The sequence below is a fragment of the Grampus griseus genome (genome assembly GCF_964374135.1).
Source record: "Grampus griseus genome assembly, chromosome: 3".
Lineage (NCBI taxonomy): Eukaryota > Metazoa > Chordata > Mammalia > Artiodactyla > Delphinidae > Grampus > Grampus griseus.
Window position 1 is genome coordinate 40,572,050 of NC_139019.1, and position 23,738 is coordinate 40,595,787.

Below are 23,738 nucleotides of genomic sequence, written 5' to 3' on the forward strand. Positions count from 1 at the left end.
AGAAAACGAGAGGGTCGAGACTGTGACGGGGGGGGAGAGGCCGGGGCTGAGGTGTTCAACATTTTTGTTCGCTTCTGACTCGTCGAGACCCAGGGCCACGTTTCGGCCCGGCTCAGCCGGGGTGGAAGGTGCCGGGGCCGGGGTTCCCAGCCACACCTCTGGGCTCCGGGTGGCCGCAGCGCTCGGCACGCGCAGACCCAGAGACAAAACGTCTCGGGGTCCCGCGCCCAGACTGCGGGGGCCTAAAACGGCAGCGACCCGACCTCAAGCGGGATATTTCAGCAGCTCAGGGCTCTTCGGGCGTTTTGCAAAGTCTTCCTGGAGCGAAGGAGCGCCGGTGCGGAGACCAACTCCCGCCCAGCCGCCCAGCTCCGCTCCGCCCGCCGCCGCCTCCAGAGCCCCCAGCGCGCCCCCACCAGACACACACACACACACACACACACACACACACACACACACACTCACTCTCTCTCTCTCTCTCTCTCTCTCTCACACACACACACACACGCACACACACACACACGCCACCCCCGGCGCGCCGGCGCTACCAGCGAGCGGCGGCGTGCAGGACTTGAAGTGGGTGTTCTTCCCCACTCCCCCGCCCCGGTCGCCTGCCCCCTCCCTCTCGCTCCTACGCAAATAAGAACTCGGCGATTCCCCTCCTGCAGCTTTGATTTCGGGCACCTCCACCAGATAATTGGGAAGGGTTTCCAGAAGGTGGGAAATGTCACCTGATTCACACTGAACTTTTAGAAGCTCCCCACCCCCAAGGAGCCGCGCACACCCTCGCTCGCGGCCGCCCTCCCACTGCCCCACACACTGGGAGACCGCCCACCGCAAACCGCGGAGACCCCCGTCTAGATTTAAAGCGCGGCTGCGCCCGGCTTCTGACGTCCATTGAATCGCGCGGGCGGCCGGCGGCGAGCGCGGGGCTGCGCCGGGATCGCTGCGCCCTCCGCCGCTCGCCTCTGTGACGCGCGCCGCTTGCCCGAGCCACCCGCCGCCGCGCCCGCTCCCCGCGCCGCCGCGCTCCTCGCCCCGCGCCTGCCCCCAGGATGGTCCGTCCCAGGCACCAGCCCGGCGGGCTCTGCCTCCTGCTGCTGCTGCTCTGCCAGTTCATGGAGGACCGCAGTGCCCAGGGTAAGCAAGGGGGGATGCGCTGGGAGGTTCGGCACAGGGCAGGGGTTTGTACTTTTCGGTCGTCTCCACTGGGTCTATTCTGAGCAACGCTGCTCTCGGAAGATGTTGGACCAACTTAGCGAGTCCGGGATGGAGAGGAGTGGGAAAACTAAAGGCAGTGACACTTTAGGACCTGAAGCCGAGTTTGGAGCGCGGTTATCCTTTAAAAGGAAAGGGGGTGAGCTGGAGTCTCTCTCAATAGGTAGGGTTAGATGCTCCAAGTTCTGGACATAATGAGTTCAGATGTTATCTCCCCTGTTTGGCTCTGAGGAAGGGGACAAGCATCAGTAGCCTGGAGATTTCAGTCGACCCATTTGCAGTCTAACCTCCCTCCCTCCTATGTCTTGTGGATACCTTAAAAAAATGACTGGGTGGGGAGGGGGAGATACTGAAATTTCTTCGGTGGCTGGGGGACGTGGTTTCAGAAACTTTGCCCAAACTTGGAAATGTGGGTGCCGAAAATTTTAGAGGGAAGTAGCTTTCTGCCTAGTGGATGCTTCTTCCAACCCCCTCCCCCCAACGCTGCAAAAAAAAAAAAATTATTGCCCCGGACTCTTTTGAGTAGTTTACAGTTTTTTCCCCTTTGCCTCATTCCTCTGACTGTTAACTTTCTGTAGAACAGTGAGGAGCCCACAATTGATTTAAATTCTGAGATGCAAATTTCTAAAGCTTTTAAAAATTAGATTTGTTTCTTTCAATTAGTCTTTGGGCAGAATTTTTTAAAATAATAATAGCAGCTTGCGATCCAATTATTGTTAAAGTTATATGGATGATTCATGAGAAATCTTCCTGACCAAAATCCGAACATTAAAAAGGAGGAAGGGGGAGAAATTACTTGCAAAGATTTCTTGGTAGGTATGAGATAGGGGTGTGTGTATACACACATACATGTATATAAAACCATGAAACAGTAGGAAGTTCCCCCCCCCTTTTGTTTCCCCCCCCTACTCTTTTCTTGAGGCAGACTTGTAACTTTCCTGGCTTTAGCGTTAACATTTTGTGTGTGTTGTAAACTGTCCCCCGGGCACTGTCCCTAGCCGTCTGCGACGCGCTACTCTGAGTTGCCCGCCTTTCGGGACGAGGCGCTGCCGGGGTGCCGGGGAAAGCAGCCCTGGGAGATTTCGAAAGATCGCGGTGGCCGCGGGCGTCCTCTGGGTCTGGCGGATTGCAAAACGGCCCGTCGGGCGGGCTGCGCCTCGAGGCCGCGCGGGGCAGCGCCGGGCAGGGCCCGGTTGCTTTTTTGCTTTCATTTTTCACAAGTGCCTTTTGCTTGATCTGTTCGTGTGTGTGTGTGCGTGTGTGTGTGTGTGTGTGTGTGTGTGTGTCTGTGTGTGTGTCTGTCTGTCTCGGTCTCTGTCTCCCCCTTTCTTTTTCTTTCTCTCTCTCTCAAGTTCTCCTACTTTCTTAACCCCTGTCACAAATAATACTCGTACCGCCTACATGAATGCAACATGTAAAAACACCCGTCGCATCCTGTTTTTGTCAGGTTCTTTAATCTGCTCTTCGAGTCGCTGCAGGTTATGAAATGGGACGAATAAAAGTAAACAGTCTAGTAAAAGTCAATGCAAGCTGCACGTGTTGTGTCTGGGTCACTGGTAACTGACATTGATATGGCTGGGGCGCTCTGGCTTCTCGCTCTCGCCTTCCCTCCCCCTCGCCCACCTCCCACCTCTTCAATCTGGCTTTTTCCCCCTCTTTCTCCACCCCTTCACTCCCTCCGATTTGTTTCCTGCTTTTCTGCTTTTCTCTCCCGTCTCTCCTCCTCCACGCTCACTCCCTCCCCATCCCCGCCGGGTCTCCTTCCCTTGCCGGCTCGTCGCCTCTCTCCCCCTACCCCGCCACTGCTCACTCGCCCACCTCCCCGCCCCTGTCTCCCCGCAGCTGGGAACTGCTGGCTCCGCCAAGCAAAGAACGGCCGCTGCCAGGTCCTGTACAAGACAGAACTGACCAAGGAGGAGTGCTGCAGCACCGGCCGCCTGAGCACCTCATGGACCGAAGAGGACGTAAATGACAACACGCTCTTCAAGTGGATGATTTTCAATGGGGGCGCCCCCAACTGCATCCCCTGTAAAGGTAGGGCTCTTCCTCCCCAATTTGTAGGCCCTCAGTAGAGGGCGTCTTACCCTCCCAGTGCCCAGCTGGGGTTTGGGACTGGGAGACCTTTGTTCGTGGGATCCACCTAACCACCCCCAGCCCTGGTAAGCCATCCGGGTTTAATCTTGGGTGTCACATACTACAGGCAAAACAAGGTCGACAGAGGTTCTCGGACTTCTTAGCCAAATGTGGTGGTGAAGCCAGCCAACCCGTGCACTTTGAGAGAGATCTGGGTATGGGATGCAGCCCACTGTCCCCCACACCTGCCCCTCCTCAACTTCTGGGTGAGAGCCCCTGGGCTCGGACTGCTGGCAAGCACGATTGCGCGAGGCACCCGCAGCCCTCCTGGCTGACCTGCATGGTGCCTGGCCCCGGTTTTAATCCCTGCATCTTTCCAACTGCTAGAAACGTGCGAGAACGTGGACTGTGGGCCCGGGAAAAAATGCCGAATGAACAAGAAGAACAAACCCCGCTGCGTCTGCGCCCCAGATTGTTCTAACATCACCTGGAAAGGCCCAGTCTGTGGGCTGGACGGAAAAACCTACCGCAACGAATGTGCACTCCTCAAGGCCAGATGTAAAGAGCAGCCGGAACTGGAAGTCCAGTACCAGGGCAAATGTAAAAGTAGGTCTTACCCGGCCCCTCCCCCAGCTTTCTACCTGAGATAGACCCACTGCAAGACCCCCGGGGGATGGTGTAGTCTGCAGTGATAGCCTAATAATAATAAGGATGATACCAAATAAAGGAACCCTTTCTAACTTCTGAAGACTCCTTAAAACACTGAAGGACCAACCTAGAATCATAGTTTTCTTTTGAAAACCACAGGGCTCCCAGAGTACGTTTCTGAAAGCTGGATGCTTCATGATTTCCTTGATACTATCAAATGCTCGGTCCCTAAGGACCAGAAGATGCCTATTAATGTGTGTTTCCCTCTTTGTTTCAGAGACCTGTCGGGATGTTTTCTGTCCAGGCAGCTCCACATGCGTGGTGGACCAGACTAATAATGCCTACTGTGTGACATGTAACCGCATTTGCCCAGAGCCCACCTCCTCTGAACAGTATCTCTGTGGGAATGATGGAGTAACCTACTCCAGCGCCTGTCACCTGAGAAAGGCTACCTGCCTACTGGGCAGGTCTATTGGATTGGCCTATGAGGGAAAGTGTATCAGTAGGTATTCTGGATTGAGGAAGGAAAAGAAAAAATACAAAAAGAGAAAGAGGCTAGAACTGGTGTTAAAACTATGAGGTTAACCAATAAATAAGGCCAAAGCCTCCCCAAACACATAGCTTCACCAAAGAGAGAAATACTCTCCAGTTTGGGTAAACTGTCATGACCACAGCATTCCTTAAGAAAACCATTGTCTTCCGGAAACATTGGCATATATATTGAAATGCCAGCACACAGGAAACAATTTTCCTCCTTAGAAACCAAAGAACTCACTCAATTTTACACCTTTTTTTTTTAAGTGCTAGACTTGCTGGAAGCAAGAAATAATTACTTAACAGTTCCTAAAATCTGTTATCAGATTCTGATAACTGATAGAATTCTTTCTTTTTTTAAAAGATCCCACTTGTGGGAAATAATCAAATACGTATTTAACTCAAGGATACCGTGAAATTCTGTTCCAAAAAAATGCTACAGTATTTTCATATACTAATATAGTATGTAGGAAACTGGGGTGTGTGTGTGTGTGTGTGTGTGTGTGTGTGTGTGTGTGTGTGTGTGTGTTTTGGTTTTATTTATAGAGCATTTTTGCACAATATCTCCATTACCCCCGTGAGTGAGTAATAAGATATGTTATATGTTTACATTTATGGATAGGAGACTAGAGAAAGGGGGCAAGGGGGAAATGGATTTACTCATCACAGGTGTATTATATCCTAGAAGCAAAGTCCTGTGAGGATATCCAGTGCACTGGTGGAAAAAAGTGTTTATGGGATTTCAAGGTTGGCAGAGGCCGGTGTTCCCTCTGCGATGAGCTGTGCCCTGAAAGTAAGTCTGAGGAGCCTGTCTGTGCCAGTGACAATGCCACCTACGCCAGCGAGTGTGCCATGAAGGAAGCGGCCTGCTCTTCAGGCGTGCTGCTGGAAGTGAAGCACTCCGGATCTTGCAACTGTAAGTGCAATTTCTAACCTTGCTGCAATTTAAGGCTTTCCCAGGCAAGCCCTAGGGAATGGAGACGTAAAAAGCACGAAAACCTCCCCATATAAGCCCACTTCTGTTTAAGTTAGGTAGCTGCTAAATTTTAACAGCAGTTCGGCGATCCACAGAACAACTGCCTGGAATGTTTCTGGGCTTTTAGGATTTGTCTGATGATCATCAAGGGGGTCGCCTCTAAAAACCTATTTCCAGTCATTTGCCCCTAATTTCTTCTGCTTTAGTAGTGTGCTTTGCTGTTTGCTTTATTAACACTTGAATCTAAACTAACTGCTTCAAAGGTTGTTTTTTTTTCTTTTTCAAAGTCTGTTATCACACAGGGGCTGCTGCTTTGTGCAGCTGCCTCTACTAACTCTGAATTAAGGACCCAAAGCAGTTATACCTAGAACACAAGAGCGCTTTTTATCTAATTTCAGGAATCTGCCCGTAAAACCTGAGCCATTGATTCTTCAGAACTTTCTGCAGTTTTTGACTTCATAGATAATGGTGTTTTTTTTTAAGTTTTTTTTTAAACTTATTGCATAACAGCAGATGCCAAAAACAAAACAAAAAAAAGCATCTTACTGCAAGTCACATAAAAATGCAACGCTGTAATATGGCTGTTTCAGAGGGCTTTGAAAACGTACACTGAGCTGCTTCTGCGCTGTTGTTGTCCATATTTAAACAGCAGCTCCCCTGTATTCCCCCATCTAGCCATTTCGGAAGACACCGAGGAAGAGGAGGAAGATGAAGACCAGGACTACAGCTTTCCTATATCTTCCATTCTAGAGTGGTAAACCCTCCACCAATGTTCAGTGTTGACACAGCCTTTGGGCAAAAAAAAAAAAAGAAAGAAAAAGAAAAAGAAAAAATATATTGTCCATACTGTAAATAAGTGTATGCTTATTTATTTGGGGGGAAAACTATACATAAAGGACCTTTGTCCTAAAGCTCTCTCCCAGGCCACCTTGTTACTCATTGGACCCGGAGAGGCAGTCATTGTGAGGTCTACTGGATGAGGCCCATAGTTGAGACTTGTAGACATTTATTTATACTGTGTCATGTTTTATAATTTATACATAAAATGTCTGGTTGACTGTACACCTTGTTTTTGAAGAAATTTATTCGTGAAAGGAAGAGCAGTTGTTATTTATTGTGAGGTCTCTTGCTTGTAAAGTAAAAGCTTTTTTTTTTCCTTGTAAACCATTTAAGTCCATTCCTTACTATTCACTCACTCATCTGTCTCCCTTCATTTCACTGTTGTTAGACTCTTTTCCATTATAACAAACTTGCATGTCAGTTTCTGTCATGTTTATTTATTGGATTCTCTGCTGCCTGTTCTGTACATACGTGATCCCTCGGGTTTTGTTTACAAGGAATCTTGACTGACCAAAAGGCATTATAACTCTGACTCAGATAGAAGGTACAGAGGATACATCTTTGAGGAAATTCCTACTTCCGTTCTCTTGTTGTGATGAAGACATTTGTGAGAGGGGCTGATAGCAATGTTGGGTTTCTAATAATGTACTTTTAAGATGTTACAGATCCAAAGAAATTGAGTGATATGGGTGTCAGGAGCCTGAAGGAAGGGGAATGCTACACATTCAACCTTTTGTTAGGTGTTTCCTTTAAGCTAGTCTGCTGTACCTTTTAAATTAGTCCTTTTCACCCAATGTGTCATGAAAAGTTATATCAAAGCTTTATCAGTTCAAGTTTCTTGCTTTTCATAATACTTTTTTCTGATGCAATTTTATATTTTCAAACATGGCAAGTTAAATATAAATTCATTTAAATATATAGTTTTGTACTTTTCTACCATGTAAATGTGCAATGTATATAAAAGTTATAATGTGTATTTGTAAATAAATGAGTGAAAAAATAAAAAAATTTTAAAAAGCCAATGGTCTCAATTGCTGATGATGTAAAAGAAGTTATGTGGGCTTTTGAGTAAAAATGTATATGATACATTTGCTGAGAAATAGAGTTATCACTGAAATTAAGTGGCCAGGGCAGTAGGAACTCCAAGGTAAATTACAGATCACCTCAGTGGAGCTCAAAAGATAAAGGAATCTGAGGTCCAGCCACCCCTTTGTAGGAGTGATGGCATACCTACCACTCAGCCCTGGAGGACACTGTAGATGTTCTTCCCTGCAATGTACCAAGCCTAAAGTTTCCTCTTTAAAAACACCATCTTAGCTATCCTTGTTCCAAACTCATCTCCATAGCCAGAGGTGCCCTTTATCTTTCCTCATCTAAATACAGTGGATCTTAGATCTTTAAAAAACAAAGCACATCACAAGGAAAAGTGAAAATGGACTAATATATGACAGCACATCCTAGAAGTCAGAATATCAACTACAGAAATAAAGGCAGTATAGTGTTGGAATTCTAGAGACTTGGTGAAGTGAGGGTGGGGCAGGGGTGGATTTCCACAATGATGTCCATGGTTCATGGAGAGTAAATAATGACACTTTCAAGGTAAGAGGACATGTATTAATATTTTGCAGTTTACATTAGACAGCCAAATCACACTATCAAGAGTCTCAGATTGGCACCTGGGACATCAATTGTTTGTCCCTGTAATACATTGTACTACGTAGTGATACTTAACTATATAATCACAAGTTTCCAACTCGTGTGCTAATTCATTGCCTAAGTATATTAGAAAATATCAAGTACGAGATGCAAAGAAGTGAGGATTGGGACTGTAGGAGGGCAAGTGCAAACAACAGTCAATATTGCAAACATTGCTAAGCAAATATGTTCTTTCTTTCAAAGACTGTGACCCAAGTTCTTTTCAAAAGTTTATCCCTTTTGTGAAAACCCTCTTTAATATAAATAATTATTTAAAATGACTGTAGGAGACTGTTGGCTCTCAACTGTGGTCACCAAATGAGAAATTTGGTGAAGGCAGAGGGGCCTCTTGGGTGGGCAGAGTTTGTATAATGATTAGGAGCCTGTTGGGTTCATTAGCCCTCTACTCCCGGTTCCCAGAGAAAAGGGGAAAAGAGGTGCAGAAGACAAACAGGCCCCCATTAACCGAGGAAAGACAAGGATGGTAAATTCTGTAGTGCCCAGGAGCTGCTGGCTTGCCACTAGGGTTGGGCTCTTGGATAAGGAAACAGCAGGCAGACATGGTTTCACATCTCTTCCTGGGACAGATTTATTACCTCATCCTGGGATGCTACTGATGCTTTAAAGCTGCCATTGACATCAGAGTAAAAACGTCAAATTTAACAGGCACCAATGTGTGTCTTGGCAAGGGGGAGTGATAAAATCAACAGCTTGCCTTTTAAACAACATCCGGATTATTTATTTATAATTTTTATTTCATACTTGTCAGCATCAATCATTCCTCTCAAACACCAGACAGTATCTCATTTTCCTTCTTGGGGTTTCCGACTTTTCCAGTAATCCTGCGTTAGGCTAATTAGTACCAAAAAATAGAAGTCTCTTTTAAAATTAAAATTAGATTAATACCATTAGGCTACTGTTAGAATTTCAGCTATGACTCAAAAGAATCTAATTCGTTTAGGTATATAAAGTAATTAATAGAAACAGTTGCTAGTAACTAGCTTTAATTAGTATGAGTTCATCCTAATCATCATTAGGAATTGCAAAATATCAAGTAATAATGAAAAATCTATCAGGGGTCTAATTTTCATCAGAGGTCCACTTCAATTAAGATTTTTACATGCTGTATGGGTACAGCAAAAATAAAATCTGGCATAATTAGAATCATTCTCAAACAATGCAGCTCAGTGTAGTACCTGGCCTTAGACTGGATCCTGTACCCAAGGGGGAAAGCCCTGTATATAACATTATTGTCCAACTGACAAAATTAGAACACTGTCCATAGATGAAAGCATCGTATCAAACCAAATTTACTGAAATTGACTACTGAAATATACAAGTAAGAGAATATTCCTATACTTAGGAAAGATAACACTGAAGTATTTAGGGGGAAAGACCAAAATGTATGTAATTTACCCTTAAGTGATTTAGAAAGAAAAAATATAGCTTTATATAGGTTTTTTTCCCCCATATGTAATCAGAGAGAGCACACAAATGATAAAAGAAGTAAAATGTTAATTAACAATAAGTGAATTTGAGTAAAAGGTGTATGGGTATCTTTAATACGATCTTTATTTTTGCAACTTTTCTGTAAGTTTGAAATAATATCCAAATAAAAAGTTTAAAGATTTAAAAAGTCATTCTCAAGGAGAGGTGCACAGTAGACTGCTTTTCCCAATCTCTAGGAAAGCAACTGAAATAGAGTCATTTAAAAAATCATTTTGTATGACCAAAAGACTGGAAAATAATTCCGGTGACTTCGCAAGGGCTAAAGAATCAAAATTGGCACTGAGAGAATTTCTGACACCTAAACCATACCTGAACTGAGAAACAGCCTTTTCCTTTCCATAACCATCTTAAAATTTAGAGTAATTAATAGTTTTGATAAAACACTTCAAACACCAAAACCCCAGTTCTCCCCACTGCTTGCTATATATTAATTAGACAAGGAATTTAACCTCTCTAGGCCTCAGTTTTCTCATGTATGTAACCAGGATAATAAAAGTGTCTCCTTCATAACAGTGTTCTGAAGATTAAAAGAAATAAAATGTGTAAAGTGCTTAGATCTGTGCCTTGCACATGAAAAACAGCCAGTGAATAAGTGTCCTCTAGGACTGTAATAATTGTTATTAATTAAAGAAAAAAGAGGGACTTCCCTGGTGGTCAAGTGGTTAAGACTCTGCTCCTCCACTGCAGGCTGCATGGCCTGAACAAAACAAAAAAAAATAAAGAAAGAAAAAGAAAGAGTGAAATTGTAGCTCATCAACCAGCCTCTACCTTGAAAATGCAATGAATAAGGAGTGGCACCAATCACGACCAGAAGCACAAGTGTAAACAATTTATTTTAAATTTTAAACTATTTTAGCCACGTTAATATTTAACAGAGCTTCAGGAAGATCTAGGTGCTATAGCAAAAGTTCACAGTTCAAATAACAAATTGAGATACATTATTTTTCATGGAAATTTAGAAAAAAATCAGTCACCCAACATTTCCAAAGCCATAAGACATGCATTTTGTCTTTTCATTCACACACCCAACACAATCCCTGGTAGTAAACTAGATTAAATCTGTCTTTAATTTTGATAGGATTTCCTACATGAGGGCTATAGGTTTCTAAAGATAGTAATAAATTATTTCCAAACTAGCAAAAATCCTAATGTAAATTGTACAATTACCAGATACAAAAAGATGATATATTATTTAATTTATAAACTCATTTATTAAAAAACATTTTTCAAAACCTGCATCCTAAGACAGACACATTTCTCTTCTTCCCATTCCACTTTCCATTCAGATCAACAAACAATCATTCTTCAGCCAAAAGTTGTCATGTAAATAGACTCCAGGCATGCCTGCCCTGAGTATTCAGCAGACCTGCCCGGACATGTCCAAATCCCAGCTTCTGTTTAGCTGGAATCCCCCCATGAGTACTGGATGGTCCCTGGGTTTTGCCACCCTTGGACCTCAGATATCTTGGCTGGTACCATCAAGATTCCTGTGGCTGATTCCTTCAGACACTTAAACACATATTCTCTGGATTATACCAAATGTAGTCCTGGCAGAGCTGTCATTTATTTTTCTATTTTAAGAATATGGCCCGGGAACCAGCTGGTACAGTCAGGAGCCAGATATACTGCCACCAAAAGTCTCTTGTATTAATTCCCTAAGGACTCAGGTCTCTGGCTAAAGAACAAGTATAAACTTTTCTCAGTGATTTTGGGCAAGCAAGAAATCAGAAGCAAAGTCACAATCCTCGTGAATCAGAGTAGCTGTACATCTATTCGAGTTCTAAGAGATCTTCATATATCTCTATCTTTTCTGGCACGAAAAAAAAAATTGATGGGATGATTTCCTGGTCATGATGCATCCCATAAACAGTGGTGGCAGTGAAAGACCAAGGCACTGGCCAATCTCTATAGTTTCTTGAGATTGCTGTGGACTTATGGGCCAATGACAAGGGAAGAATTGGATTACTCAAAAGGCTACCGATACTTGAAACTCCTAGAGTCTTTTGTAGACCCAGTGACCGAGGAAAAGTTATCAAAATAGATTGAGAGCACTTTATTTATTAGCTATGCGGAATCAGGACCCAGTCAATAAAATTCCCAAATATAAACAGTGCTACTCAGGGTGTAGTGCCTAGACCAGCAGCATCAGAATGACCTGGGAGCTTGTTAGAAATACAACTTTTCGAGCACTACCCCAGAACCACTGAACAAAATTCACCTGGGGTCCAAGAATCTGTGGTTTAACAAGCTTTCCAGGTGATTCTTGTGCATGCTAAAGTTTGAGAACTACCGCCCTAGAATCAATTCAAGCTCTGAGTGAGCCCTGGCTCCCTGATGTTCCAAAGGCAGCCAGAATACCCGTACATGGGTCTCTGGTAGGGCTACACAGAAACCGTGTTCAACTCTGTTCTGCCAGCCTCACCTGGTCAGAATTCCCACGCATAATTGGCCTTATTTTCAGGAGTGTACCTGCTGGTGGTAAAGGTACTTGGCCATAGACATCACAAGGCACATTTTTCCTAAGAATATTCTCAGCCTTCACTATCTTATGGGAGATCTTCCCAATGAGACTTAAGCCGGACTGGCTAGGAGTTGTGGACTTGCCTTTACCATCCCCTCCAGGCATATGTATTGAGTGGTAAGTTTATCAAGAAGAGACATGAATTTTAAATGAAGATAGTGACATTCCAACCCTGGTTCTCCCTTAAATTGACATTTGTTCCACTTCCCTTCCCTAGCACTTGCCTACAACTTCTTCCAGCAGTTCTACATCATCTTCTTAGAGAGTAGAACTTCCAACTTCATCCACTGGTCAGGAAGCCAAAACTGCTACTAATTTCATCCACCTCTTCTAAGAACAGGGAGCTCTAAGCAACCAAATGAAATAGACGTGCAGGCTCAAAACTATAATAACTGATATCCTCCTAGGAATGTATCCAGAGACAACAACATCCCAAGGTTCATAGGCTGAACCAAGATTGAAAGGGCCTCTCTCACAATGTTTTGACATTCTATTCCTCCTGGCCTCATATCTTTTCCTACCTCAATCACCTCAATGATTCTCTCACTAGAACCTCGGTTCTATGAATTCCTGTCCATTTCCCCACACTCTTTGGCCAAAATCCTAACTATGGATCAGTGAAATCCACCTTCTCTACAACTATACCTATGCTGCTGAGCAAAGATGAAATCCTCAAAAAGTACCACTGGGTGCCCTTACACAAGTATGGAATCTAATCTCAGTTGGGTTCTTTAAGAGCAATATTTTATACATCTGTCTTTTTCCATTTCCCTCCCTGGCACTTCCAAACCACGCCCACTCTCCTCACTTTCAGTGAACTTTATCTCATCTACTCAACTAGATAATTGCTGCCATCAGGAAAGAATTACGTCAGCTTCCTCCACTGCCATACGTTTGCCCTATTCCATACAATTTGTAACAACCTTCCCTCCAACCTCAAAGAATCTCATTTTCATTTCTGTGTTTTCCACCACCCCCCCTCCCATCTCTTCCAGAAATTCACTCTATGAACAGAACTTTCCCTCCATCATTTAAAATTTTTCCCTCTGTGGTGGTTTTATTACCCTGAGCCTATAAATATGTTTCATAAAAATGTTTCTAAATAAGGATAGGAAAATTGAAATAATTAGTAAAGTTTGCCTAATTCAAGACACACACACACACACACACACACATAAATGCTTCAGCCTTGGCTAGCCCTCTAAAAAAAAAAAGCCTTCTTGTGTCTTCCTCTAGACACAACCTGTGGCGTAATCTCCATTCTATCTCCACTAGCTCACCTCTCCCTCATTCCTCAACCTTCTGCAATGTGGTCTTTCCTCCTGTTCTTCATCTAAATATGTTTGGCAAACATTATCAATGACTTCCAAGCTCCCAGTACAATGGACACAATGGATGACTCCGTCCTTACCTAATGAATCACTCTTTGATTTGTACATTGTCAACGGGACTCTGCTCTTCTCAATTCCCCGGGTTTTTTAATTTCCCCCACCCGTTATCACACCATTCTTATGGGACTTCCTTACGCGCCGTGTTCTTCTCACCAGTAAAGTAGGATCAAAAGCTGGCAACCTATGGACTGTATCCAATTTATATTTTATTTGATCACCCACACCTGTAAAATAATTTTGAATTAGTTAACAATATTTTAAAATTAGGAAATCCCACCCCAAAATCTGGATTTCTACTTTCTCTTGAAAAATCTGAGAACCAGATATCACTGGGCCTGTGATCCCACACAATCACCAGGAGCAGAGCAGACATCAGCAACTCTTTCTTTCTTTTTTTTTTTTAGCAACTCTTTCTTTAGATGGGTACATGCCCCCTAGTTCACTGCACCTCCCATGTCGCCTGTTGTCCTTCACCTGGTTTGTTTCACTCATCTACCTGATCTGACTGCCCTTTGTTGGCCAAGAGTTCCATCCTCCACCCCCTCGCTTTTCAGGCTGCACAGTCTTCTATGTATTCCACAATATTCCAATATCATCAGATTGTCATGGTTTTCACTGCAATCCAAATGCTGGTGACTGAAGATTGCTATGACCAGCCCTGACATTTGATTGAGCTTCAGATCATTCCTTTTCTTCTACAGTCAGGAAATTGCCCCTTTACCTACTGCCCCTAACAAAGGGATGCCCCTCACTCTGCTTGTTTCCTCACACAGATTCCTTCCAAATCAGAATCTTATAGGAATAAATCTGATTGGTGAAACTAAGTCCCCAACAGGGAAGCTGGGAAATGCAGGGTTAAATTTTAAATTGGGAAAGTATAATTCAGCATAAAGTAGAGGGAGTGTCCCAGAGATCTTGGCAGCCACAATGACAGGTAAATACCACGAGATAATCTAAACAAAGATAGTTATAAAGTTGTTAAAAGTAGAACTGCAAGTGGCTGAAGCCAGAGAGAGAGTATAGAATTCATCAACATCAGCAAGGTTCAAGAGTATTTTCTCAGAAGCACTCAACAACCAGGAAGCTGTTCCCAATCTACTACCAGTCAAATACTCCACCCAATAAAATGGCTGCTGCCAAACACTCTGCGTTATACCAACACAATTCGGAGGAACATGGGAGGGCAGAGAAATAGACCAGAGAACAACAACATCAGACAGAGAAGCGATTTCCCAAATAATGAACAGCAGTCAGCATTTAGCAGAATGTTTTGCAAGGGAAAGCTTTCTGTCCTCCAGCCTCTAGTGGACCAGAGCAGAAGCTCATACTTAGAAATATGTGACTGAGGAGTCTGAACTCAACCTCAAGCAAAGACTGGTAGAAAACTAAGAATTCTCTGACATTAGCAAAGATCCTTATATGGGAATGTCCGATCTCCAGCACGGATGACATGGGACAGAGACCTAGGTGACAAAAGAAAAAGGACCAGATCAAGATACACATTTCCCTTCACCAATATCTAGGGGCAGAGGGAATGAATATAAACTAAATCAACATTTTGAAAGTTGTTTTAGTTGATTTACTGATTTTTTAATCTGTTAAAATTCTCCTGAAGTGCTTTCCATTTTATGGGCCAAAATTACACCTCAACAAAAACCCACAGGTATCATTTATTTATAGTTGGGAATCAACTATAATTTTTTCAAAAATCTTATATATGACCTCAGTATTAAATTAACACAAAGTTCCAGTAATTAATTAGAAAGAAAACAGAAACAGATTTATATCTATACGTAATAAATCAATATAAAATTCAGAATTTGTCAGAGAAATATTGCACCAAGATGTCCAGAATAGATAAATATATAGAAATTAGCCAAGATGTCCAGAATAGATAAATATGTAGAGACAGAAGGATTAGTGGTTGTCCAGGACTGGGGGAATGGGACATAAATTGGGGGGGCAGGGGGTGACTGCTAGTTGGTACAGGATTTTTTTGAAGGGATGAACATGTGCTAAAATTGATTGTGGTGATGATTGCAAAACTCTGTGAATATATAAACACCACTGAATTGTACGCTTTAAATAAATGAATTGTATGGTATATGAATTTTATCTCAATGAAGCTGGGTTTTTTTTTTAATAACTTCCAAGATAATTTAAATGGAAGAATTTCATAGTTTGGCTTACTTTTAAAATTGTTTTAGGGACTTCCCTGGTGGTGCAGTGGTTAAGAATCTGCCTCCCAATGCGGGGGACTCGGGTTCGATCCCTGGTCAGGGAACTAGATCCCACATGCATGCCACAACTAAGGAGCCCACGAGCCACAACTAAGACCCGGCACAACCAAAAATAAATAAATAAAATTAAAAAGTAAATAAAATAAAATTGTTTTAGTTTTACAAGAATCGATTTTAAAAGATACACATTATTACATCTTAACACATTCTAGTTGTGTACTCATATTTACTCTAGAATTCTATGCCCTTAAATATCAGTTTTGATGGTGGTAAATATAAACCAAGCATTGAAATTATAACTCTAGAAAATTTAGTCATTTTAGCTTCAGTAGAAATCTTTTCATGAATTAATAATACTCCATACTTTCATCCCAGTTTTATTGTCATAAAGATGGTGAGAAATGGAGTCAGAATTCTATGGGAAAAAAAGACTTAATTTACCAATGCAAGTTTCTTTTAACATTACTAAGAAAATTCTAGACTTGGTAAATGATAAAAATTCCAGTCTTATCATATCCTACTTTTCACTGAAAACATTTAAGATAAAATTAAAAGAACAATAATTAATAAATTTATATAAAAACTTTACCCAAAGAGAGAATAATTTTGGTTCCACCTGGCTACTAACACAGTCAAACAGTCTTAAGGCAAATAATTATGTTATCACATGTTTTTATTGATGTGCTGCCAATTTCTATAAGCACAGAAGTTAATTTTTTCCCCTTTTGGGTGTAAAGTGATGCTAGAAAAGAGAATTACTAGTATACAAGAGTTTAATCTGTAGTCATATTTTAGTGTTGCTTATTATACTTCATCTTGGAAATGAAAAGCTTGCAACTTTTTTGGCAAATATATTTATGCACACTCATTCTTTCCGATTAGAGCAAATTGTTCCTTAAGAAAAATTTTCACTCCGCAAATAAATATGCTTTATTTTCCACTTAGAAATTCAGTGGAAAATTAGACTCTACCATCTGAATGCTAGTTTTCTTTAATTGAATTAAATTAAATTGTTTTTCACTAATTACGGTTTTAAAATTGCAGCTTTCCCTTTCAGAATGTGAAAGAAGGAAAGAGTTAACTATGTCTTTTCTCCTTTATACGATCTTGATCTTTCATAAAATCCTCCAATCTTAACTCAGATTCTTATTCTTTAGTTAAAGTTGGTGTGTGCTTTTTTTTTAAAGATTTTAATTTGATCATTCGATTCCTTTGGGGAGAGGGACTTGAGACTTTATGCAAACACTTTCTTGTTTATCTAGAATATTAATTATATATCTCAAAGTATGATATACAACATACTATGGCAATGATGCTTATGCATATATAATGAGAGAATCTTGCCTTAAAACTCTACTTCAATTCACATAGGGTTCCCATAATCACCCAAAGCTAGTTGGGGTTTGGCCAGACAAAGGTTACTAATAGCTTACCTGTCAAGAGAAACACTTACACTTTTTGCTCTATCTTGGAATTTGCCCGGAGGGTTTTAAGGCAGGAAACACTAAGTATGCTGATTATTCTTTTTGCACTTCCACTCCCACCCATTCTCCATCCTTTTCTCTCCTGCTCTGGGTCCTGGAAGGCTGAACCCTACAGAATGCCCCTGTGGGGGCTGGTTTACCTCTAGGTCTGGCCAGGTCAATGAGAAGAAAGCAGAGGATGGGAGGAAAGAGATGTGGGGTACTGGTTCCCTGCTCGCTCCCTGTTTCAGCACCAACTCTCTGGTAGTCGCTGCTTCCCTCCATGACCATCCAGGAGAAGGAGGGCGGCCCAATCTATACATTTCCAGTTCCCTTTCAGTCCAGAAACTCTATTTCTTGCCCTCATTCTTCTCTAAGGAAAGTAAGGTCTTCCTATTTTTACTTGTCTAGGTGCTATTGCTTGCTTATTCCCTTACCCCTGCAACACCACTGTGACGAGTCCTATCCTGTGTGAAGGTTCTGATCAAACTCTCGGGCCAGGGACCGGGCATGGATTCTCTCTTCCTGCCTCAACCTGACAGACACAGGAGTCTTCTAAGACTTCCTATTCAGACCTGATTTTTGGTTGATCAATCCTGAATTCATATAGGAAAAGGGGGGAAGAAAACATTCAGGAAGAGAAGAGTTTCTCTACCACAGCCTGATACGACTGCTTCTCAGTTTGATCTGCCTCATTTCATTGAAAAACACTGCTTTTGCTAACACTGCTTCTAAACTTCGGATCCTTAGCCAATACACGTGAACGTGTGCATTTTTAGGGTACATAATTCAGTGAATACAGCAGTTTGACACTCTCAAATTGGAATAGCAGCAAAGAGAGGCAACTTCCACTGAAAACCAAAAGAGGTTTCCTGAGTCCTCTTCACTTGTTATATCAGCACACTCCAGTTTCAGGGCTAAAGCAATCTATTCCACCACCTTCTCTGTCCAGACTTGTGTCCAGGACCATGGCACCAATCTGTTTGAAAGCACAAGTTTTTCAGCTGTGTTTTTGATAATGAGTCTGCTATAAGCACTGCTTTATTTCCTTGCTCAACTGAGGAGAAAAGCCTAGACTCAGAATCTGCTACATTTTTGGATTAACAAAGGAGCTTATCTTATTTAAATAATGGAAAGAATCATTATAATAAAATCAGTGAGGTCATAGTCAATGTATTAATTACCACAAGTAGGTTAAATAAATTCAAATTACTAAGACAAACGTATTTATTTCTTTAAGTGAATAAATGTAATTTTGTATAACAAATATTCTAACACATACAGTTTCTTAAACACACCTGGAGATTAACATAACCTGAAGTTTATAGGTTACAATTGTTAACCAAAAATCTTTCATATTTGGAAGCTGCATATCACAGAAGATTTCCTTATAAATGTTAATGACATTTATAAAGAAATATAATTGTGTTTAAAAGAGACAAAATTGGTACAAATTTAAAGTGGAAGAGCTTTGCGTCTCCTCCCACCCACCCTAGGTTGAAGGTTATTTGTACCTCATGTTCTTAAAACCACTTAAGCACTTTTTTTTAAAAAAAGTCATGTGTGTTTGATTCGAATAAGAAATGCATACACGTGTTAGTAAATTCAAAGGGAACAAAAGGATATCTAGGGAATTGAATGTTTCTCTCCCACCCCTATATCCTGGTCACCAAGTTCTCCTCCTCTGAAGCAATGAATGGTACCAGTTTCCTGTATATTTTTCAGAAATACTCAGTGCATAAGCAAGCATGTACTGTATTTTTGTGCAGTTTGCTTTGTCCACTTCTTATATCTTATAGGATATAGATTGTTCCATATCGGTATAGAGCTGGCTCATTTTTTTAAAAAAGAAGATAAAGTGTTAAAAGACATAGATGTGGGCTTCCCTGGTGGCAAAAAAAATAAAATAAAAAATAAAAAATAAAAAGACATAGATGTACCATAACTTAGGCTATTTTTTAAGACCTTTCTTGTTTTGGGTATCCTGTGCTAGCTACTCATCAACACTTTATTTTTCCTTCGCCTTTTATTTCCTAGTCACCTTCTTGATTTATTTGTTCGTTTTCACTTATATAGCAGAAAAGGTAAGAACAAATGTGATGATGATGATGACATAAGGATATAGGAGGGTGAAGAGACAATTTGCTTTCATGAGGATTTTTCAGTGGTGTACTAGGAAGTGTGATTTAACAATAAGTTTTCCAGGGAGAAAAAGCCCTGCTTGGTGGCATTTGCCGATCATTGTATCATAGTCAGTTTCAAGCTACCAATGTGATGCCACTGAACCCAGAGTTGGAAAGAGATATGTACGATTCTATAGTATTTTTTCTGAACAGATACAAGAGAATTAACCTCATCATTATAGATAATAGTAAAATGATTAGGAAGTGATGGGTTTTAAAATATGTATTACTTTTGTTTTGGTATAATTTAACTAATACACGTATACTTACATAGCTTAATTTTGAATACCAGCTTGTTAACTTCTAACAATTGGCTTACAAAATTCCTGAAAATATTACAATCAGCTCTCGTGAGCTGGTATGCACCAACTCTGGCATGCCTCTAATTGTGTTTATCCTTATTGAGCAGGTACCTACATTAGCATATGTCTAAAGATATCTTCTCTTGACTCATAATCATCTCAAATTTAATATGTCCAAAAGCAAAATCCTGATTACCCCCTATGCTCAAACCCCTTTCTTCCAATTGCTCTAGTCAGAAACCTTGGAATCATCCTTTACTCTTTTCTTTCATACACACTACATCTAATCTGTCTGTAAATCCTGTTGGCTCTACTTTCACAATAATGTCCAGTTTCCAACCACTTCTCATCACCTCCACTGACACCACCTTGGTCCCTCTTGTATGCCAACACCTAGGATGTTGTCTAGCACATAACTAGAACTGAACAAATATTCATTGAATGAATAAACGTCTGAATGCAAGGCAGAATATTTTGAAAAAAAGTAATCTCATTTTTATGTGGTTTAACTTTCTTTTGTCATTATCCAATCAAAAATCTGCAATGGGCCCTTATTTTCTAGAAAACTGTAATTTGTAAGCCACTGACTTTTCACAGATCCACATACGCACCGAACATTATAATATGTCTGCTAACAGACGAACATCCATTTTTTTCCCTATGTCTGTAGATGCTTTGGTGGTAAGTAGAACACAAATCTATTTTAAAATACTATTAAATTTATCGTAGCTTTTTTGTCATTATACAGTTTTTCAGAAAAATCCCAAAATTATGATTACAAAGGAGTCCTTGTACTGGAAAAAAAAAGAAAAAGAAAAAGAAAAAGCTAACCTAGGGGAAGAAGTCCAAAATCAATTGCATTTAATTTTAAAACTCACTAATTAAAATTGTGATGGGTGATACTTATAGTACAAAGAGGTGTGCCTGACTTTGTGAATGATAACAACATGAATAGGGCATATTCTTGGTCCTATAAGAATTTTAATCTACTTGGGAGATAGACACAATTCAAAATAATTCTACCTTGAGTTCTACTGTGAAAAGAATACAAAGTACTAGGAGGCTATCTGAAAAAGAGATCAATTCTACCTAGAGGAAAAAGGCTTATCATCAAAAGAGGTGGAGACAGTCTGAGCTGGGCCTTATAGGCTGGCTAGCTAGAAGGTAGAAACACATTCCAGGCAAAGAGAAAAGGTTGAGTTAAAGAATGGGCATGAAAGTGAAGAGTGTACTCAGAGAAGCCCTGTAGAATGGTTTTTATGGCTAAAGGTATATAGTTGTAAGGCGTGGAATGGTAGGATAAGCTAGAAAGATAAGTTGTAATCAGATTGCTGTGGGCTAGGCTGATGAATCTGGTCTTTGTTCTGCAAGTGAAAAGCAGCCATTAAAGTTTTTCAATTGCATTCAACAAATATCTGTAAGTACCTAATATGTAACTAGCCATGAGCCAGGTACTAGAGATGCAGTGGCCACCAAGAGAGATAAGATATTGTCTACCCTCAGCCTTTGAGCAAGAGAATGATGTCACCTGATCTATATTTTTGGAAGATAAATCCACAGAAAAAATGACTAATTTCTTAGTTTTTCAGTCACTTGTAAGGGAAATTATTTTGGACAGATAAAATATATTCACTATAAACAATTCCCCTCATCTGTAATTCCCTCCAACCCCTTTTCTAGGGAAGATAGAGTCAAAGAAGAGTTTTTTCTTATAGAGAGGAATGAGGAGCAGGAAGCTTGTTATGAGTTGAATTGTGTCCTCTGAAAACTAATATGTAGAAGTTCTACTCTTAGCACCTCAGAATGTGACCTTATTTGGAAATAGGGTCACTGCAAATGTAATTAGTTAAGATGAGTCCATTTAGGGTGGACCCTAATTCAATATGACTTGTGTCCTCATAAAAAGGGAAATTTGGATGGAGATGCACACCGGGAGAACGCCATGTGAAGGTGAAAGCTGAGATTAGGGTAATGCTTCTACAAGACAAGGAATGTCAAAGATCGCCAGCAAACCACCAGAAGCTAAATCCATGGAACAGATTCCCCACCACAGCCCTGAGAAGGAACCAGTCCTACCCATACCTTGATCTTGGAGTTCTAGCCTCTAGAACTGTGAGACAATACATTTCTCTTTTTTTTTTTTTTCTTTTTGCGGTACGCGGGCCTCTCACTGTTGTGGCCTCTCCCGTTGCGGAGCACAGGCTCCGGACGCGCAGGCTCAGTGGCCATGGCTCACGGGCACAGCCGCTCCGCGGCATGTGGGATCTTCCCGGACCGGGACACGAACCCGTGTCCCCTGCATTGGCAGACGGACTCTCAACCACTGCACCACCAGGGAAGCCCTAAATTTCTGTTCTTTAAACCACCAAGTTTGTGGTATTTATGTCAGTTCTTACAAGCTTATAGAAGGATGAAGGCTATAATGTTCCACATTAGAAAAGGAATAGCAAAAGATCTCTGTTGGCTTGGTGAAATCAGAGTGGTGAAGGCTGAGTCTGTAAAGCTGGACAGGTTTCTTGAAAGGTAAAGGGGGAGAGAACACACTAAAAAGGAACTTTGAGGGGAAGAATAGAAAAGTCTAATAGGAATGTTCAGTAAAACTTTGCTGTGTGGTGTGTGATGTCATTCTCTTCTTCAGCTCCCCCGAAAGCATTCAGTAAAATCTACATTATTCACGTTCTTAGGTGATTTAGATTTGAACTTTTAGATGAAGCAAAAACCATGTTTACCTGGTTCAAGGTGAACAGTCAATGACAAGGTTTCCCACTGAGCCCTCTCATAACTACAACAGAGCCTCATTCATTTCAGAGATATTGATTAAGCACCAACTCTGTCAGGCACAGTGCAGGTATTTAGAATTCAGTAATAAACAAGAGAGGCACAATCCCTGCCCTCATGGAGCTTAAAATCTAGTGAGAAAGAGACAATAGGGATTTCCTTGGCGGTCCAGTGGTTAAGACTCTGTGCTTCCAATGCAGGGGGCACAGGTTCAATCCCTGGTTGGGGAACTAAGATCTTACTTGCTGTACTGTGTGGCCAAAACATTAAAAAAAAAAAAAAAAAAGATAGACAATAAATAATTCATCATGTTTCTATTAAAATTACTATTGGTTTGAGTAGTTTCACTTATACAAGTAGTATGTGTAAAGGCAAAGTATAGGATACTGTAATAATACGTAGCCTAGGGACTTCCCTTGTGGTCCATTGGTTAAGAATCCGTCTTGCAATGCAGGGGACGACAGTTCGATCCCTGGTCTTGGAACTAAGATCCCACATGCTGTGGGGCAAGTAAGCCCACACACCACAACTACAGAGCCCACGTGCTCTGGAGCCCGTGCACCACAACTAGAGAGAAGCCTGTGCACCACAATGAAGAGCCTGTGCCCCGCAATGAAAGATCCTGCGTGCCGCAACTAAGACCCCACGCAGCCAAAAATAAATAAATTAATTAAAATAATAATGATAATAATATGTAGTCTAACCTAGGCTGGCGAGCCGCTAAAGCTGAGACTTGAAGGTTGAGGAGGAACTAGCTGGCAGTGGTAGCCTGGGGAGGGCTGGAGGTGGTAATGAAGATTTTCCCACACAGACGGAAACAGTGATACTCTGAAGGATCACAGAGGTTGGTTTATTTGACAAACAGCAAGCAGGTCATTGAGTTTGAAACTCAGTGGGGAAGGCAGAGAAAGGTAGAAAATGAAGCTGGAGAGGTGAGTGCCAGATCATGCAGAAATTTGTAGGATTTTAAATTTTATCTGAAGAGCAATTGCAAACCATTAAGGAATTCAAACAGGTCAAGGATACCATCAAATTTCAATTTTAAAAATTCTATTGTCCACAGAATTGGGGAAGAGGGATAGAGGAAGAGGGAAGAGAAAGAGGGGAGAGGAGGGACATGACCACTGTTGGCTTCTGTTTTAGGTTATTTGAGGAAACCCCACAGCCTCCTTGTGTTCTGCCTACATGAGGATTGCTGCTTCCCATGCCAGCCATACTCTAAGATGCTGAAGAAACTCCTTGCTTGTTCTCTTTGGAGAAAGTAAAAACAAGGAAAATATATTAAAGAGTGAGATCTTTCTTGTAAAGTCTCCTTATTCTCTTTTGTGTTTTCTTTCCACACCTAGGTCGTGATTTATGCCATTTCA

General features: G+C 41.5%; 1 protein-coding gene across 3 annotated transcripts; it reads left to right on the forward strand.

Moving 5' to 3' along the window:
- The first annotated feature begins 1,023 nt into the window (after positions 1-1,023).
- Positions 1,024-7,277, forward strand: FST (follistatin). Of its 3 annotated transcripts, none has more exons than XM_082649964.1 (6): positions 1,024-1,140; positions 3,061-3,252; positions 3,679-3,897; positions 4,217-4,441; positions 5,159-5,389; positions 5,848-7,277. In XM_082649964.1, coding segments are annotated over exons 1-6 (954 nt in total). In that variant the 5' UTR covers positions 1,024-1,055; the 3' UTR covers positions 5,850-7,277. The 3 variants fall into 3 exon arrangements, with proteins under 3 accessions (XP_082506090.1, XP_082506088.1, XP_082506089.1); XM_082649962.1 differs by having other exon boundaries at positions 6,125-7,277; XM_082649963.1 differs by having other exon boundaries at positions 5,162-5,389; positions 6,125-7,277.
- Positions 7,278-23,738: the final 16,461 nt, after the last annotated feature.